At 45.3% G+C, this 21,094-nt stretch overlaps 1 protein-coding gene across 1 annotated transcript; it reads right to left on the bottom strand.

Moving 5' to 3' along the window:
- Positions 1–14,708: 14,708 nt before the first annotated feature.
- On the bottom strand, positions 14,709–20,738 carry LOC149460787 (uncharacterized). Its single transcript, XM_089679300.1, has 6 exons — positions 20,646–20,738; positions 20,329–20,556; positions 20,043–20,249; positions 19,756–19,962; positions 19,526–19,646; positions 14,709–15,118 (listed from the first exon to the last, which is right to left on the bottom strand). The coding sequence occupies exons 2-6, from the start codon at positions 20,482–20,484 to the stop codon at positions 14,859–14,861; spliced, it is 951 nt and encodes a 316-aa protein (XP_089535426.1). The 5' UTR covers positions 20,485–20,556; positions 20,646–20,738; the 3' UTR covers positions 14,709–14,858.
- Between the last annotated feature and the right edge of the window lie 356 nt (positions 20,739–21,094).

Genomic DNA, 21,094 nt, shown 5'->3' with positions numbered 1-21,094 from the left:
ACCACTTCCACACAGACTACCAGACTGATCAGGCACTCACTCCCCACCATTCTCTCATGGTTGCTCTTCCACCCTCAGTGGACCTTGAGCCAGAGTAATATTCCTCTGCATGCCAGGTTCATCAATGAGGTACGTGACATGGAGCTAATGGAGTCACCTTTTTTTTGGGCCTTAATGTTTTTTTTTTTAATTTAAATCTTTGAATACATTTTTTTCCTTACAAAAGCACAGCAAAATATCATTTACATCCAAAATACAACCATCCCCCTAAATTTTACAATCCCACCTCCTCACCCAAACCCTCTAATAATCTACCCCGGTCCATATAGCTCTTCCCTTCTCTTTCCAACTTTCCATTCTATACCTGTGATCTTTCTCCTCTGTCCTCACTTCTGACTTTCTTTTTCTTACTATTATTCCGTTCCCTCCAGCCTATCTTTTCCCTTCTCCTTATTCCTGCTATTGCCTTACAAATCATTTCCATTATTCTCCTACCTCCAATCAGATCCCTGGGCCTCCCACTACTTTAACTACTTGTCGCCCAGCCACTGTATAAATACGGCGGCAGGGCGGCACGGCTGGGCAAAAGCACATTTTAAAACGTTCTGTTTCAAAACAGATAGGGGGAGTGCGTGAGGTGTGCCGCCGCCCTACCTTCACCGCTGATCTCAGCCGCGGGTGTCAGTCGCCGGGTCACATCCGGTTGTTATCAGCTGTGTTCCAGCGATTTGCGGCAATCAGTGACAGAGAGCAGGGCTGCAGTAGCTCTGCTTTCTGTCACTTCCCTGACAGTTCCTGACACGCAGACCAGGAGAAATGAGTTTCTCTGTCCAGATCTGCGTATCTCCCTGCAGTACACCCCCGCCCCCTAGTAAAACACTCCCCTCACACAGTTAACCCTTTTAGTGCAAAAAAAAGTGAATCCCTTTTTCCAAAGTGCCATTAGTACAGTGTCAGTGTTTTTTTTTTGCACTGATCACTGTATTGGTGTCACTGGGGATGTCAGTGACCCCAAGTCAGTTCCCTCCAGTGTCAGAATGTCCGCCGCAGTCCCGCAGTCCTGCCATAAGTCACTGATCGCCACCATAAGTCGCTGATCGCCGCCATAAGTCGCTGATCGCCGCCATTATTAGTATAAAAAAATAAAAAATCCCAGTATCTTTCCCTCCATTTGTAAACGCTATAACTTTCACGTAAACCAATTAATTTACACATATTGGGTTTTTTTTCTAGCAAAGACATGTCGCAGAATGCATTTTGGCCGAAATTTGATTTTTTTATTTTTTTTTACTGGACATGTTTTAAAGCAAAAAGTACAAAATATTGTTTTTTTTTCTCAAAATTGTCAGACTTTTTTTTTTATAGTGCAAAAAATAAAAAATGCACAGGCGATCAAATACCACCGAAAGAAAGCTCAATTTGTGGGGAAAAAAGGATGTAAATTTCATTTATGTACCGTATTGCATGACCGCGCAATTGTCCGTTAAACTAGCGCAGCGCTGTATAGCAGAAAAATGGCGTAAATTGCAGTATCTATACCATAGTTTGTAGACGCTATAACTTCCACACAAAGCAATCAATATACACTTATTGGGATTTTTTTTACCAAAAACATGGAGCAGAATACATTTTGGCCTAAATTTATAACCAACTTTGAGTTTACTATATATTTTTTATAGCTGAAAGTAAAAAATATTGTTTTTCTTCCAAATTTTTGGTCTTTTTTTGTTTATTGCGTGAAAAATAAAAAGCGCACAGGTGATCAAATACCACCGAAAGAAAGCTCTATTTGTATGAAAAAAAGGACGTAAATTTTGTTTGGGTGCAGCATTGCATGACCGCGCAATTATCAGTTGAATTAGTGCAGCGCCGAGTATCAAAAAGAGGCCTGGTCAGGAAGGGGGGTAAATCCTCAGGAGGGCAAGTGGTTAATGTATTTTTCAGATGCCTTGAAGTCAGACCATCTTCCCCAATCTTTTCTAAATGTAGTCATATTACCTTTGTATGGTATAACATCTTCATCCTATTTATATATTCCACCCTGTCTAACCAGTCCTTCATTGTTGGGGGCTCCTGTGACCTCCGGAATTTTGGAATAAGCCCTTTAGCCGCACTGATTAGGTGGCATAATACACTATTTGTATACTGCTTCACTGGTACTTCTTTCCTGTAAAGCAAATACACCCACAGATCCTTCTGTACAGTTGTCCCCAATATCTCTTGTATGAATTAGATTACATCTTGTCATACCTCTGTATTTTTGGACAGTCCCACCATATATGTGCCATTGTTCCCTTAGATCCACATCCCCTCCTACAGAACGATGAGACTTCTACTCGTTGTTTACGTACAACACTCGGTGTCAAATACCACCTCATTAAACATTTATAATTCATTTCAACCGTGTTCATATTAATCGACTCATGTGTTCATTTAAACATTTCACTTTTCTGTGATTCATTAATTTTTGTTCCCAGTTCCCTTTCCCATTTCTCTAAGAACAGAGGAGGACTTGCCCCCCCCCCCCCCCCAATTCAACAAGAATCTTATCTATCCCAGAAGTAGAATGTTTTGATGCCATCCTGGAACCCAACATCTTTTCAAACGGGTGCATTTCCTCCATCATCCTTAGTGGTTTGGGCAACTTTGCAACTAAATGTTTTAACTGACAATATCTCAATTCATCTAATAACCTAGATAGCTCTTTTTTACTCTTTAAATCTTGAAAAGTACCCAACTTCACTTTAGCTACTATATCCCCCAAATGTGCATCTACATCTTTAACCACCTCCCGCCCACCATATAGTTACAGTCATGGCCGAAATTGTTGGCACCCTTGATATTTCTCCAGGAAATCATGTATTTCTCACGAAACGTATTGCATTAACACATGTTTTGCTATACACATGTTTATTCCCTTTGTGTGTATTGGGACAAAACAAAAAAAGGGAGGAAAGAAAGCAAATTCGACATAATGTCACACAAACCTCCAAAAATGGGCTGGACAAAAGTATTGGCACCCTTTCACAACTGCGGATAAATAAGAATGTTACAAGCATGTGATGCTCCTGTAAACTCACCTGGGGCAAGTAACAGGTGTGGGCAATATAGAAATCACACCTGAAAGCAGATAAAAAGGAGAGACGTTCACTTAACCTTTGCATTGTGTGTCTGTCTGTGCCACACTAAGCATGGACAACAGAAAGAGGAGACGAGAACTGTCTGAGGACCTGAGAACCAAAATTGTGGCAAAATATCAACAATCTCAAGGTTACAAGTCCATCTCCAGAGAACTAGATTTGCCTTTGTCCACAGTGCGCAACATTATCAAGAAGTTTGCAACCCATGGCACTGTAGCTAATCTCCCTGGTCGTGGACGGATGAGGAAAATTGATGAAAGATTGCAACGCAGAATAGTCCGGATGGTGGATAAGCAGCCCCAAACATGTTCCAAAGACATTCAAGCTGTCCTGCAGGCTCAGGGAGCATCAGTGTCAGCGCGAACTATCCGTCGACATTTAAATGAAATGAAACGCTATGGCAGGAGACCCAGGAGGACCCCACTGCTGACACAGAGACATAAAAAAGCAAGACTACAGTTTGCCAAAATGTACTTGAGTAAGCCAAAAGCCTTCTGGGAAAACGTCTTGTGGACAGATGAGACCAAGATAGAGCTTTTCGGTAAAGCACATCATTCTACTGTTTACCGAAAACGGAATGAGGCCTACAAAGAACAAAACACAGTACCTACGGTAAAATATGGTGGAGGTTCAATGATGTTTTGGGGTTGTTTTGCTGCCTCTGGCACTGGGTGCCTTGACTGTGTGCAAGGCATCATGAAATCTGAGGATTACCAAAGGATTTTGGGTCGCACTGTAGGGCCCAGTGTCAGAAAGCTGGGTTTGCGTCCAAGATCCTGGGTCTTCCAGCAGGACAATGACCCCAAACATACGTCAAAAAGCACTCAGAAATGGATGGCAAAGAAGCGCTGGAGAGTTCTGAAGTGGCCAGCAATGAGCCCAGATCTAAATCCCATTTAAAACCTGTGGAGAGATCTTAAAATTGCTGTTGGGAAAAGGTGTCCTTCCAATAAGAGAGACCTGGAGCTGTTTGCAAAGGAAGAGTGGTCCAAAATTCCGGGTGAGAGGTGTCAGAAGCTTATTGATGGTTATAGGAAGCGACTGATTTCAGTTATGTTTTCCAAAGGGTGTGCAACCAAATATTAAGTTAAGGGTGCCAATACTTTTGTCCAGCCCATTTTTGGGGTTTTGTGTGACATTATGTCATATTTGCTTTTCTGCCTCTGTTTTATATTTGTTCCAATACATACAAAGGGAATAAACATGTGTATAGCAAAACATGTGTTAATGCAATACCTTTTTTGTGTGAAATACTTGATTTTCAGGAAAAATATCAAGGGTGCCAACAATTTCGGCCATGACTGTATATGATGGACGCAAGGTGGTTCTATCGTTCTGGGAGGACATCATATGATGTCCTCCCATTCTCTCCGCGCATGCGCGGCTCAGGGAGCGCACAGCGCGGTGATCAGTGGTGCGCTGTGTCCAAGCATGTTTTGATGCCATCCTGGAACCCAACATCTTTTCAAACGGGAGCAGGTCCTCCATCATCCTTAGTGGTTTGGGCAACTTTGCAACTAAATGTTTTAACTGACAATATCTCAATTCATCTAATAACATAGATAGCTCTTTTTTACTCTTTAAATCTTGCAAAAGTACCCCCCTTTAGCTACTATATCCCCCAAATGTGCATCTACATCTTTAACCACCTCCTGCCCACCATATAGTAATATGACGGACGCAAGGTGGTTCTCTTGTTCTGGGAGGACATCATATGATGTCCTCCCATTCTCATTGCGCATGCGTGGCTCAGGGAGCGCACAGCACGGCGATCAGTGGTGCGCTGTGTCCCTTGGACACAGCGGATCACCGATCATGGAAAGAGCCGACGATATTGGCTCGGTCATGTGATCAGCTGTGTCCAATCATAGCTGATCACATGTAAACAGGGAAATGCCGGTTATAGGCATTTCTCTCCTCTCGAGCTGTCATGCTGACAGAGGTGAGGAAAGCCGGAGAGAGGGGACATCTACACAGATCATCAGAGCACTGATGATCAGTGTGCCCTGATGATCAGTGTAGCCCCAGCAGCGCCACCTGTCAGTGTCCATCAGTGCCTTGTGTCAGTGCTCATCAGTGCCTTGTGCCAGTGCCCATCAGTGCCACATCAATGCCACATATCAGTACCTACCAGTGCACATCAATGCCACATATTAGTGCCCATCTGAGCTGCCTTTCAGTGTCACCCATCAGTGCCAGTCAGTGCCACCTATCAATGCCAATCAGTGCCACCTATCAGTGCGACAGAATAGCAACAAAAAATTCAGCAGAAATACATGTCTAACAAATGATGACTGATTTGCATGTTCATGAGGGAAATAAGTATTTGATCCCCTATCATTCAGCAGGATTCCTGGCTCCCAGGTGTCTTTCATACAGGTAACAAGCTGAGATTAGAAGCAGTCTCTTAAAGGGAGTGCTGCTAATCTAATTTTGTTACCTGTATAAAAGACACCTGTCCACAGGAGCAATCAAACAATCAGATTCCAAACTCTCCACCATGGCAAAGACCAAAGAGCTGTCCAAGGATGTCAGGGACAAGATTGTAGACCTACACAAGGCTGGACTGGGCTACAAAATTATTGCCAAGCAGCTTGGTGAGAAGGTGACAACAGTTGGTGCAATCATTCACAAATGAAAGAAACACAAAACAAGTGTCAGTCTCCCTAGGTCTGGTGCACCATGCAAGATCTCACCTCATGGAGTGTCAATGATCATGAGAACAGTGAGGAATCATCCCAGAACTACACGTGAGGATCTTGTCAATGATCTCCAGGCAGCTGGGACCACAGTCACCAAGAAAACAATTGATAACACACTACGCCGACAAGGACTGAAATCCTGCAGTGCCCGCAAGGTTCCTCTGCTCAAGAAAGCACATGTCCAGGCCCGTCTGAAGTCTGCCACTGAACATCTGAATGAAGCAGAGGAGGACTGGATGAAAGTGTTGTGGTCAGATGAGACTAAAATCCAGCTCTTTGGCATCAACTCAACTCGCCATGTTTGGAGGAGGAGGAATGCTGCCTATGACCCCAAGAACGTCATCCCAACTGTCAAACATTATGCTTTGGGGGTGTTTTTCTGCTAAGGGGACAGGACAACTGCACTGCATCAAAGGGATGATGGACGGGGCAATGTACTGTCAAATCTTGGGTGAAAACCTTCTTCCCTCAACCAGGGCATTGAAAATGGGTCGTGGATGGGTGTTCCAGCATGACAATGACCCAAAACACATGGCCAAGGCAACAAAGGAGTGGCTCAAGAAGAAGCACATTAAGGTCCTGGAGTGGCCTAGCCAGTCTGCAGACCTTAATCCGATTGAAAATCTGTGGAGGGAGCTGAAAGTTTGAGTTGCCAAATGTCAGCCACCAAACCTTAATGACTTGGAGAGGATCTGGCAAGAAGAGTGGGCCAAAATCCCTCCTGAGATGTGTGCGAACCTGGGGGCCAACTCCAGGAAATGTCTGACCTCTGTGATTGCCAACAAGGGATTTGCCACCAAGTACTAAGTCATGTTTTGTAAAGGGGATCAAATGCTTATTTCCCTCATGAACATGCAGATCAGTCATCATTTGTTAGACATGCATTGCTGTTGAATTTTTTATTGCTAATCTCTCTCTGTGTTACAATACACCTACCAATCGATTTTTAGACCGATCATGTCTTTGTGAGTGGGCAAACATTCAAAATCAGCAGGGGAGCAAATACGCATTTCCTTCACTGTAGGTCTATAGCTAGCACACTGTGAACTATCCTTTCCTTCTTTTAAGATGATAGTTATATAAGTTTGTAGCGATTCAGCTCTCATTTCAATTCCCTCTCCTAAGGCGTTAATATATGTACAAAGTTTAGGGACCAATAAGTCTCCAAATTTCTTATAATAACCCACTGTATACCCATTGGGTCCTGGACTTTTTCCTCCTGCTGTATTCTTCAGGGCCATATTAATTTCCTCTTGGGAAATCGTGTGTTCTAACAATGCAAATTTTTCTTTTGATATTTTTGGGAGGTCTGCCACATTTAAAAATTCCAGTTGTTTCCTCCTTTTTTCTTCCTCTGAAACTTTCGGGTTCCTAGGTATTATATTGTACAACCTACTATGACATTTTTGGAATGTTTCAGCAATATCAGTGTTGGAGTATACCAGTTCTCCTTTTTCAGCTTAAATTTTTTCAATATTATTCTTTGATTTCTTCTCCTTAAGTCTTTTCATTGAATATTTTCCTGGTTTATTCCCCCACTAATATTTTTCCTTTGAGACCCTATTGAGGATCTCCCTTGATTCCTGTTCCAGTAGGTCTTTTAACTCTTCTCTTTTAAGTATGATCTTTGAATGGACCTCTGTATCCTGTCTCTTTTTATGTGCCTGTTCTAACCTATACAAATCCTCCGTCATCTCCTTTACTTTTCTCTCCCAATCTTTCTTCTTTTTTGTTCCTGCGGCTATCAGGATTCCCCTCCCGAACACCTTATGTGCTTCCCAAATGGTGGCTATAGAGACTTCCTCAGTTTCATTCAGCTGCAAAAATTGCTTTATTTCCTCCCTTAACCTCCTCTCTACTTCAGGGTCCTGTATAAGCATTTCATTCACTCTCCATTGCCCTTTTGTTTCCTTCTCCTCCTAACTTTAGTCTCACCGCGACAGGAGCATGATCTGAAATAGACATAACTTCTATAATTGGATTTAACCAGTGAATCCAGTTGTCTATGCTTGACCATAATATATTCCAACCGTGAGTATGATCTATGCGCCAGGGAGAAGAAGGTATAATCTCTTTCTCTGGGATGTTTCACCCTCCAAGCATCCATTAGCTGACTTTGATGTAACCTCTTTTTCAACATTCCTAATTTTTTACCTCCTCTCTGCGCACTCAAAGACGTATCCATCCATGGATCAAGACAAAAATGTAAATCTCCTGCCAAGACCAGAATCCCCCTTTTAAACTCAATAATTTTCCCCAACACTCCGTACAGAAATACCTCTGGATTTTGATTCGGGCAGTAAATATTGACCAAGGTATAGCTTTGTCCCCGCAATTTCTTTCTTAAATATAGAAACCATCCCTCTGGGTCTACTAATCTCTCCTCCACATCAAAACCCATGTTTTTTGAGAACCCAATCGCTACTCCTTTAGCCCTCTTTATTGGTGAGTCCGCTTAATACCAAGTTGGATAGTACCTTGAGTGTAGTTTAAAATTAGTATCATATGATAAGTCTGTCTCTTGTAAGAACACGTCTGCGGAGAGTTTATGAACTTCGCTGAGTATCTTTTGTCTTTTTGTAAGAGAATTTAAACCTTTCACATTATAAGTCATTAAATTAATCAGGCTCATAGCTGGCTAATATTTCCACTTTCTTGTTCAAAGGGGAGAATAGTATAGACTACCCATCTCAAGGACCTTCCTCCAATCCCACCCCTTCCATGAACTCTCCATCCCACCCACCCAAGTTACAAAAGAACCCTTGGCCTATATATTGCCTTGGAATCTGACATGGAATTCCCCCACTGTTGATTCCTAAGTTGGGGTAACACTCTGAACATGAACACCCGCTCCTACCCCCCATCCTCAGCATGGGGTTTGAGTGTTTGAATTGTTGTTTGGCCTTCTGACACCCCAACTCTGCTTATTTTACTTGAGAACCCGCTGAACAGCACAGGAGAGGTGGGGGGGGAGGGAGCGAAAAAAAAAAGGGGGGGAAGAAAGGGGACAACAATGCATCCCCCATAGCCCCATATCTCTCTCCCACTAACCCCCCATTTCAGTCTATTTACTCTTTTTATTTGCTGGCTGTCACTTCTCTTTTTTTGATCTTACCCTTTCACTTTCATTTGATCCCTCTAACCACCCCACAATTCCCACATTCTGCAGTTCTAACTTTTATAAAAGTCACTGAGTTCTTCTGGGAATCTTAGCCTTGCTGAATTCCCGTCTGTCACGGTATGAGAGCCTGCCAATTATTAATCCCCTTATTAATGCCTTGTATCACATGCCCTCAGAGTCCTGCTCTGTATTGTTCCAATTGTCCCCTGTGTCACTAGGCCAAATGGCCTAATTCAATGGCCTAATCAAACTACTCTGGGCCCCCTCCCTCCCGGCCAGCTGGCTGGGAGCTCTCTGCACATCTCCCAACTTGCTTTTCATCTATGCAGACATCATCCCTGCTCCCCAGGATGTCCCAGTAACAAGCCTGATTCTCCCTGGGGTCTAGTGTTACCTTCCCCCCTCCCGGTTGCCAAGGTGACCAGGGAGCGTCCTGCAGCAGTTTAAGAGGATGATGCTAGGAGCTCCGTTATTCATTCCATTGTGCAGTCAGCAAAGGATCTCAAGCTTCGGCGAGACCTTTCTGACTAGACTCTGCAAGTCTACTCCCCAGCCTCACAGAGACCCCACAGGAGGGAAGAGGTGGCCAGAGAAAGCTTGCCTGCAATTGCGAGAGACCCCACAGAAGGGGGAGAGACTATCACAGCCTGCGATTGCGAGAGACCCCACAGAAGGGGGAGAGACTATCACAGCCTGCCTGCCAGAGCCCACCCGCCTGATCCGGACTCCACAGGTACCTGCGTTCTGCTTCTACCCCTGGGAGACCAGGCACCCTGTTGGATCCGTGAGTACCTGCTTCCCCACTGTTACCTGAACTGTTGCAGTGGTGACTCCTCGCACCCCTCTCCTGTGTCAGACTACCCCTGTTACAGGGACACCCCCTTGGCTCTTCTAGTGGACTATAAGTGGGTGGGGGCCCCTCGTTACCCTTTAGTGGCAAATCCACCCTCTCTGCCACCCCCCGTATTGAAGGACTGTTTGTCTCAATAAAGCTTTGTGCGTCTGTCATCCACTCTGTGTGTTCTGTCCTGCCTTTCCTCCGTCACACCGTCTTTCCACCGGATCAAACATGCCGGGAACCCCCAATTGTATCAAATTCTTTTTTCCTTCTTCTGATCCAATAAAGGTTTCAGCAATCTTCTTCTAGCTAATGACTCAGAAGAAATGTCTGCAAAGACTTGTAGATTTGTTTCTCTATACTTTTTCCATATTCTATCTCTGTCCTTATAATCATGGAATCAAACAATCACTTCTCTAGGAGTGTATAATGCTACTCCTGGTGAGGGTCTTAATCTATGAATTCTCTCGATCTTCAAAGGCTCTGTGGCTAATCTACCTGTCAATGGACCCGGAGGTCCTCTTCATGTGTATCTTCTGGGAGGCCCCTAACCCTTAAATTATTTCTTCTCTTTGAAAGGGAATTCCTGTACAGCGACTGGCGCATAGAAATGCGCATGCGCGCAACATTACGCATAGAAATGAGCACAGGTGCATTGCTAATAAAAAGGAGCATAGGCTCATGCATGTATGCAAGAATGCACGCACACGGGTGCACGCACGCGGGAGCATGCCCACAGTTTCTGGCGCCAGACAGACTATTTAAAGGAAGCTCTTACTCTCTGTCAGTGCTGACTGGTCTTCAGCTAATTCCCTGTGTCCTGCTGTATCCTGTGTGTATCCGTTTCTGACCTGGATTGTCATTGACCTGCTCTTGGATTCTGTTTATGCATCTACTCATTGGTTTCTGACCCTGGCCTCCTCCTGACCTTGTCCCTGTCTGATGTTCCGGTACCTCATCGCCTGCTTGTTGCTGACCCTGGCTATTACTCTGACTACACTTCCGGCTCCAGTTTGGCTCTACAGTCCTGCCAAGAGCTTATCCTGACTATCCATTATATCAGCTCCGGTTGTCACGGTGTGTTCCGGCCTCACACCTATCAGAAGTTCTGACAAACCACATACCCAGATCTTGCAGTTCCAGTGGAGTGCTTCCTTAACCTCAGCTGGCCGTTCCAGCATCTCCTCTGTTCCTGACTGGATGCCCTGCTCGACTTACCGAGGTTACCCCTCCAGCCACAAGTTCTGCCATCAATATCCACAGGTACTCGTGTTTCTCCTGTCCCTCAGCACCATCTGTTCCACCTTCAGTGGGGCCTGGGTTGGAGATACAAGAGAGGCTGACCATGTCAATTCAGAATTCTGTCAGGTACGTGACACTCTATTTTCTTGGACCTCCAATTTGTATGACAACTTCCTCTGTTCCCTTCGCATCTCCTCCAAATGCCTTTCCAGGTTACAAATCTGGTGGGCCTGTGTCTCCATTTTCTCCTACACTTCTTCAACCCATGTTAGCATTTGTCCAAGATCTTTATGGATCACCGCCATTTCCTTTTTATAGAAAATTCCAATTTGGAAACATTTCCTCCATCTCTGTTTTTGTGGGGATTTGTGATATGGCTCCCTGTTGTTCAGGGATATCTGAGCCTGAAGTTCTGGGTCCATATGTCTCTGTGCTATGCTCTCCTCTGCCCCCATTGGGGTCTTATATCCCAGGTTGGGGTATCACCTGAGAGGGGTTCTGGGCAGAAGGTCAAGGTGTCCTGTATCCTGCATTCTCTGGTATCTCCTGGCCTCCAGATCTCTACAATGTGTCTTCCAACCAGCCAGAGTAGGAAGTGCCTCCACTAGTCTGTTTTGATCCCTGCAGGGCTCTGGGATCTGAGCCCCACTCCACGGCTGCTCACTCTGTCTCCCTGTGCTCACCTCCACTGCCGGCCTCCGTATGGTCCCCGCATTCACAAAGCTCCAATCTGTACCAGGTCGGGGAGGATCTCATGCCAGATCAGATGAGTTCTCTAGGTCAAGTACACTCTCAGTGGACTGGCCCCAGTGACGTCTGCATGGAGGGCATCAGGAGCTCTAATGCTCAGCAGCCTCCCTGCTCAGATACCTCCTCTCTCCCGTCACCTCCTGTGCTCCAAGGAACTTCCTCGTCAGCTGGCACCGACGCCGGTCCCTTCGGGGGATCCGGGATTCCAGCTCCTCCTCCATGCTGCCACTAAGTCCCTTTTCCAGGGCCCGCCGCCGCCACGTAACCTGCAACAGGGAGGACACTGCATGGCCTCAACCATGGACAGCAAGACCGGGTAAGTGTACTGGGTGGACAGTATAAGTCAGGCCCCTTCTCCATAGCAGGCATCGGAAGCGCTCATGCTCAGCAGCCTCCCCGCTCAGATACCTCCTCTCTCTCATCACCTCCTGTGTTCCGAGGAACTGCTTCGTCAGCTGGTGCTGACGCCAGTCCTTCCGAGGGATCCAGGATCCCAGCTCCTCCTCCATGCTGCCACTCAGTCCCTTTTCCAGTGCCCGCCGCAGCCATATAACCTTGTTCTTGGGTCCCAGTGGAAAGGAAGCAGTTCTATGATGGAATCACCCAATCAGGTGACAGGCGTTCCATCACATTGCCACAGTACCACTGCACTCTTTACCCTGGGTTGTATAGGACATACTCCTGACCACTGCACTCTGTACCCTGGGTTGTATAGGACATACTCCTGACCACTGCACTCTGTACCCTGGGTTGTATAGGACATACTCCTGAACCACTGCACTCTGTACCCTGGGCTGTATAGGACATACTCCTGACCACTGCACTCTGTATCCTAGGTTGTATAGGACATACTCCTGACCACTGCATTCTGTACATAGGGCTGTATAGGACATACTCCTGACTCTGTATGCCATATTGTACAACAGTTGCTCAGTAGTCAGTATGTTATTGAAGATCTTCCTGAAGGTCGGGTGAGTGAAGGAAAGCAGATGTGATGGAAGAGTTCTCTTTTCCCCAATGACTGTACTGAAATTTGTCTGTTAGACGCCCCCTGGTGGCTCAGTCACTGAATTATATGTTGTGGGTACAAGGACTGTGGTAGATCCTACCCTGTGCACTACGGGTAAACTCAAGATTTAGGCCCCTCCCACTGGCAGCACAATGTTGCCACACCCACAATTCACTGCAGTGCCCCGTCTATTCCTTCTCTTCTGGGTACCCAAGGCTGAACCCCCCAGGAAATAGAATCCCTTTGTCCCTGTACTGTACTGCCTGGAGCCTATTGGTGGATCCTCTAGATCTGACAGTAAAGCTTTGAGTAAGACCAGAAATCTGCTTCCTGATTGGACATGATATGGATGCCTCCTGATTCTGGATATCTCTGATCTCATCAGTCTGGTATCAGAGGATCAGCAAACACGAGGATTGGATATTTTACAGACATGGCCAATGGTGGAAATTGCCAAACACCAATTCTTGATGTTTCCGAGAAACCTTCCCCAACCTTTCTATAATGGTGGAATCATTTGTCCGAGACCAGTAGGACCTTCTAGAACATTCTGGAGAAAAATAGGAGCGTTCTCAGACATGGTCACAGGGCGGTGGTCTATAAATCCACTCGATCCCCTCCATGGATGTTCAGGAAAACCTTCCCCAACCTTCCTACAATGGTGGGATCATTTGTTCCAGAGACCAGCAGGACCTTCTGGAAAAGAATAGACGCATTCTCAGACATGGTCACAGGGGGGTGCTTTAAAGTCTATACAAGGCTGGATCACCTCCATGGACCCCCAGCCATGTTTTCCAGGCTCTGATATCCCTCCATGTCTGATGACAGAAACCAAGGGGGCAATATACAGAACATTTGCTGCACGCATGTGATGAGCATTCGCCCCGCTGTGATCAACTCTGGATATCAATTCATAAAGTGTTTTCCTATGAACATCAGCTCCGTCTAGTGGCCAGAATGACAGATTACTACTTCCGTCTGTAAAAATATGACAATACAGAATTTCTGACACTAGATGGAGCCAATGATCATAGAAAATCCATCAAATATGGCCAATATTCATCATGGCTGGGCAATCAGCTGCCGTATTCCATCAACTATAGACCTCCAAGTTTCTACAACCACAACATTTACTGAGCCAACGGAAAGGTGACAACTCCATTTTTATTTGCTTTTATGTGCTTCTTCCGAACATGAGAGCTGGGATGTCCAGCAACATTCATATAGAAGACATTTCCCACACTCAAGGCACTAATACACCTTGAGGGTTGTGTGGGACCCGATGTACAAGAACACAGGACTTCAGAGAGGAACATTTCCCTCACTAGGGCAGGAAAGTGGCTTCTCCCTCGTGTGAGATCTCTGATGTCTGGAAAGATAGGATTTCTGTGAAAAACATTTCCCGCACTCAGGACAGGAATACGGTTTCTCCCCCGTGTGACATCTCTGATGTGTGACAAGTAGTGATTTTCGTACAAACCTTCTTCCGCACTCAGAACAGGAATACGGTTTTTGCCCGGAGTGACACATTTGATGTGTGACAAGTTCTGATTTTCGTACAAAACATTTCCCACACTCAGGACAGGAATATGGCTTCTCACCTGTGTGCAATTTCTGGTGATTATTAAAATTGGACTTATCTGAAAAACATTTCCCACATTCAGGACAGGAAAACGGCTTTTCCCCCGTGTGAGATCTCTGATGTTTGCTAAGATGGGACTTCAATGAAAAACATTTCCCGCACTCTGGACAGGAAAATGGCCTCTCCCCGGTGTGAGATCTCTGATGTATGGCAAGTCCAGATTTTATTGCAAAACATTTCCCGCATTCAGAACAGGAATACGGTTTCTCACTTGTATGAAATTTCTGATGTCTATAAAGATTGGACTTCCTTGAAAAACATTTCCCGCACTCAGGACAGGAATGTGATTTCTCCCCTGTGTGAGATCTTTTATGCTCATTGAGATTGAATTTAAAATGGAAACATTTCCCGCACTCAGTACAGGAGTACGGCTTCTCCCCCATGTGAGATCTTTTATGCCTATTAAGACGGGATTTAGAATGGAAACATTTCCCCGCACTCACTACAGGGGAAGCTCTTCCCTATTGGAAGGCCGGCCTGGTCCCGCACAGTCTGAGGGTCCTCAGGATATGAGGAATACGATGGTCCATCTACACTGTATGGAGCTGGATGGACATTGGAGGGAGCTGGGTTTTCACCTTGACTATACTGTGTGATGTCCTCATCTTCTACTTTCCAGTCTGGAGACAAAGTGAGACAATCCTCTGAGGTTTTCCTCATCTCCCGGCCATGGACTAAAATACAAAGACAAAGAGGATTACTAGACAGGAGCGGATTGGTTCCCCCAAACCAGGACTCCGCCCACATCAGGCAGCTTGGGCTCTGAGGAGCTTACAATTCCACCCTCAAGGGAACTAGGAAATGGCTCCTCTGATCTCCTACCAGGTCATTTCTTTATTCATGGACCTTAGTCAGAGAGTGAGGAAACAACCAGAACTGTCTTTTATAGGAGGGACAGTGATGAGGGGATTATAGGACGAGGGTCCCCACCCCCTCTATTACTCATCGCCATCTTCCCAACACAAGAAGTACTGCACTTCCTTATTTAGTCCATGACTTTGTCATGAAGAACAGCGGGGCTGAGCCCCACCAGAGGTCAGAGAGTGAGGATGGGGGGAGAACAACCAAGATGAAGACTGGACTGATCCTGAAGACCACCATCATTGGGGTATTGACTCCTCCCTCATTATCACTTTCTGTTTAAGAGTCCAAAGTTGAAGGATGTTATCACATTATTATCACCATGTAAAAGTCTGTGCTCCAATCACATCATCCGATATAAAATGTCCAGCTGGGAGGAAATGGGTGTAACAAAAGAGAATCCATATTATGTGTATATATAGCAGTGGGGGGAAGGGGAGAGCAGAAGTCAGGAGTATGTAATGTACAACAGAGTATATAGTGCAGGGGTCAGGAGTATGTAATGTACAACATAGAGTATATAGTGCAGGGGTCAGGAGTATGTAATGTACAACAAAGTATATAGTGCAGGGGTCAGGAGTATGGAATGTACATCAGGGGTGTTGAAATTTTTTAAAAAACTACTTGTCCAGGAACTAAATCGGTGTCTCAATCTACTTGTCTCTCATGACAATCTACTTGTCCTTGTAAAAAAAACATACGTTTTAACTAAAAGTGTATTTAAATCTGCTTTAAGTAATGTGTGGGGTTTTTAAAAACAAAAGGGGCTTTATAGCAACTTAAACGTTTAATATTTTTAACATTGCACATGTCAAACCTTAAATCTGCGTGCGCTCATGAAACGGCAACAAACTTCAGTGCCCTATATTTTCTATAGCACTCTTATAGCTCCTTGTAGGTCATCAGTATAGTGTACAGAGGAGGTCTGCTGCTAGAATTATCGCTCTCATCACCCCCAATGTCTCCCCTTTACTACACTGAATGTAATGCGGTGCACATCGCAACGCATTACATTCTTTCCCAGCCTCAATGACAGGGAATCTATCGAACGGGGACCCGAAAGCGATGCATTACTTACGGATCAGAAGAAGGGGAGGGGAGTGGATGTGTCCACTCTCCTCCTCCCTCCCCTATACCACATCCCACAGCACCCACCGAACCAGTCTGGGGCCCGCAGAGCCCATGATATATAGCAGGAGAGAGGCTGAGACTGTGGGCTGTGTGGAAGCAATCGGGTGGCAGTGCTGCTGCCCGAATGCTTCCACCTGACAGGTGAGCTCTGCTGCTTGTCCAACAGCAGGGCTAAAGGCAAAAAAAAAAACACTATAGATTATATAGTGCAGGGGTCAGGAGTATGTAATGTACAACATAGTGTATATATAGTGCAGGGGTCAGGAGTATGTAATGTACAACATAGAGTATATAGTGCAGGGGTCAGGAGGATGTAATGTACAACAGAGTATATAGTGCAGGGGTCAGGAGTATGTAATGTACAACATAGTATAGTGCAGGGGTCAGGAGTATGTAATGTACAATATAGAGTATATAGTGCAGGGGTCAGGAGTATGTAATGTACAACATAGAGTATAGAGTGCAGGGGTCAGGAGTATATAATGTACAACATAGAGTATATAGTGCAGGGGTCAGGAGTATATAATGTACAACATAGAGTATATAGTGCAGGGGTCAGGAGTATGTAATGTACAATATAGAGTATATAGTGCAGGGGTCAGGAGTATGTAATGTACAACATGGAGTATATAGTGCAGGGGTCAGGAGTATGTAATGTACAACATAGTGTATATAGTGCAGGGGTCAGGAGTATGTAATGTACAACATAGAGTATATAGTGCAGGGGTCAGGAGTATGTAATGTACAACATAGTGTATATAGTGCAGGGGTCAGGAGTATGTAATGTACAACATAGTGTATATAGTATAGGGGTCAGGAGTATGTAATGTACAACATAGTATATATAGTGCAGGGGTCAGGAGTATGTAATGTACAACATACAGTATATAGTGCAGGGGTCAGGAGTATGTAATGTACAACATACAGTATATAGTGCAGGGGTCAGGAGTATGTAATGTACAACATACAGTATATAGTGCAGGGGTCAGGAGTATGTAATGTACAACATAGAGTATATAGTGCAGGGGTCAGGAGTATGTAATGTACAACATACAGTATATAGTGCAGGGGTCAGGAGTATGTAATGTACAACATAGAGTATATAGTGCAGGGGTCAGGAGTATGTAATGTACAACATACAGTATATAGTGCAGAGGTCAAGATGTAATATAAATTATATAGTGCAGAGCACCCTTCTAGACAGGTTACTAGATAGCCTAGGTACCTTTAGTTCTTTTTGGCTCCCCCTGTAATCAGTGTTTGATTGTTTTGGACTGTTCTAGGCTTCACTGGCTTCAGGTTCAACTGCTTCCCCTGCCTTCTGGAGTATTATAAGTTATAGTGGGCTGGAAAAGGCAGATCCACAGCCTGCATATTTATTGTCTTAGCCAATCCCTGGAGGATGATGCCCAGTAGGTGACCAGGGAGTGCATAAATAGCCTAGGGTCTGAGGCAGCCCTGTTCTTGTCCAGGAGGAGAAGTTCCCAGCCTGAAGAGCTGCGTCCATTCTGGGCAGTCCAGCTGTGGTTGTAAATGTGCTGATCGAGGTCCCAGCTATGCTGGAGCTGAGGGGCCTATTGTACTGAACCTTGCTAGAACGGATTGAGAATCTAGTCTGGAGGGTTCATGGGAGGAATGTCTGGCTGATATTGGAAGGAGACATCTAAGTACCCAGGGACATTGTGAGTACAGACCAGTGTGTAGGATCCTAGTGACTGTGTGATGCTAGAGCTGACTTACAGAGGGACATTTCCTACAGTGTCTTCATGTCACTCAGTCCCTTAGTCACTGCTGGAAGGACCGTACTGAGAAGTGTGAGAAAGTCATAGTGTCCCCATGTTACTACACTACTACTGGAGTACCCCACAGCCCCCCTGCACCATATCCCAGGTCACCCCATAATACATCATCTATACAGGGATATTCCTAGACTGTTCATGGAGCCAGAAGAGTGACTGGGATGGAACAAGAACTGAAATTGAAGCACCACACCACTGCTAAGAGGTCCAGATGCAACTTTATTCATTAACAGTTAGGGGTACAATCCAAGAAGTAGCCAATGCGATTCGAGGGTCCGAGCGCTGCCTTCATCAGGGCTTGACTGGCATCAAAGTGAACTGGACCTACAATTGTGTTTTTTGTGCATTGTGAAATACAAGCATCTTGTGTGGCCGCCAAACCTCTGGTTTGTTCCCATTGTTGCCAGTCAAGCCCTGATGAAGGCTGCGCTCTGACCCCCTAAACCGGCTTTTACTGGAATTAAAATTGTATCTGGACCTCTTAGCAGTGGTGTGGAGCTTCAATCTCAGTTCTCGTTGCCTTACACTACAAGCCAGGGAGATGAAGATGTGGAGATCCTCGGGGGTGTAGAAGTCACCTGCCCAGGAACCAGATCATTTACACCAACATCAATGCCTTCATAGAAAAATACCAGGAAGATAACCCTACGGGTCCAGCGCCATCTTTCCATCTTGTGTGCCTGGCTGCCACTGGGCGAGCTTTGAAAAAGAGCCTGAGGAAATATCAGATGGCCCATCCGGGGTGAGCGCTACAAGTGTTGTCCAATAATCAGTGGTGGCTTAAAGTGGCTCTAAAGGCTGAAGAATGCATGAAGGTAAAAAAACCTTATGCAGCTCCACCCCCAGACCCCCTAATACTCACCTGAGCCCAATCTCGGTCCAGTGATGTGCTTGAGAGCTTCGGCACTCCTGGCTCTCCCTCCTCATTGGCTCAGACAGAGCCAGTGAGGAGGGAGTGGGGGGCAGGGCTGTGTCACACTCTGTTTTACGGACACACAGAGTAGGACTTTGGAGTGAGCACGTATAGCTCACCACCATAGCAAGTGGCTTGCTATGGGGGCACTCCGCATGGGGAAGTATCCAGGAGTGCAGGCAGGGTCTAGATACATAAATTGTCTGCAGCACAGAGAAGGAAGATTATCCGAGAGAAATCCAGGAATACAGGACGGGGAACACAGCTCAGGAAAGTGACCAGGGGATTACAGGCTGATATCACCCAGTCCCCGCCCTACTCTGGACCAATCAGTGAGCAGTATGGGTGGAGGAATGGATTTAGTGTTCATGACCCACCTGTGCTGATCTCTGTAGGAGTGTCCTCCTCTATAAATGTCCCCGTTATTCCATCCTCCCTCACATACGCCTCTTCTTCTTCTGATTTAACCTCAACTTTTATATCTATCAGATCTTCACCCTAAACCAAGAAAATGAGAGAAAATATAATTTGGAAAATATAAGCATTAATTTTGTGACATCACATAAAAAATCCACAGTCCATGTTTTAGATTCTCTATCCCACCAACCTTGTAATGGTGAGGGATGGTGTCACCTTCCTGTGTAGAATCCCGGGAATACAGAGGACGGGGACATCTCTCTGGGGGGTTCCTGGTATTAGATGGCTCCATCATATCCTTGTGTCCTTCTGAAAACTCCTCCATCACTCCATACTCCTCATCCTCCTCTTTATACTCTTCCTTAACAATAATATTATAATCCCCGAGGATTCCACTCTGAAAGATATAATAAAACATTCATTGTAACAAACATGCTGTGTATAAATCACAACTACCAATAATTGTTCCTCATCTACCTGATGATGGTGAGGGATGGTGTGACCTTCCTGTGTGGAATCCCGGGAATACAGAGGACGGGGACATCTCTCTGGTGGGTTCCTGGTATTAGGTGGCTCCATCATATCCTTGTGTCCTTCTGAAAACTCCTCCATCACTCCATACTCCTCATCCTCCTCTTTATACTCTTCTTTAACATCAATATTATCATCCCCGAGGATTCCACTCTGAAAGATATAATAAAACATTCATTGTAACAAACATGCTGTGTATAAATCACAACTACCAATAATTGTCATCATCTACCTGATGATGGTGAGGGATGGTGTGACCTTCCTGTGTGGAATCCCGGGAATACAGAGGACGGGGACATCTCTCTGGTGGGTTTCTGTTGCTGGATGATTCCACCATGGTGTCCTGGTACAGATCTTTGTGTTCTTTTAGAAGCTCTGACTCTTCCATCACTCCATACTCCTCATCCTCCTCTTTATACTCTTCTTTAATATCAATATTATCATCCCCGAGGATTCCACTCTGAATATATAATAAAAATGCCATCAATGGTAACAATGCAGATAATGTACAGATCCTAATGATACTATCAGTGATTGTTCCTCATCTACCTGATGATGGTGAGGGATGGTGTGACCTCCCTGTGTAGAATCCCGGGAATACAGAGGACGGGGACATCTCTCTGGTGGGTTCCCATGACTGGATCCATCTGTAGGAAACACACACACTGACTGAATCCATTGTTTCTATGTGTTTATCAGATGATGGGGGATCTAGGTGGATCCTCCGTACTGCTCTCTCCTTTACAATAAAGTCTCCTCTTACCCGGTGATGTGAGGGGCGGCTGATTGTCCATCATGACGTCCTTGTAGAGATCCTTGTGTCCTTCTAAATACTCCCACTCCTCCATGGAGAAATAGACAGTGACACCCTGACACCTTATAGGAACCTGACACACACAATGATACAGTCACCATCCAGACACATCCCTTGTCTGTTACTGGAGAATGTCCCAGAATTCCCGGCACCGCTCACCTCTCCTGTCAGCAGCTCAGTGATC

The sequence above is a fragment of the Staurois parvus genome, unplaced genomic scaffold (genome assembly GCF_062004578.1).
Source record: "Staurois parvus isolate SC_StPar_1 unplaced genomic scaffold, SC_StPar_1.0 ptg000221l, whole genome shotgun sequence".
In the NCBI taxonomy this organism is placed as follows: domain Eukaryota; kingdom Metazoa; phylum Chordata; class Amphibia; order Anura; family Ranidae; genus Staurois; species Staurois parvus.
Note: the sequence above shows the minus strand (reverse complement) of the source record. Positions and strands in the feature narration are given on the sequence as shown.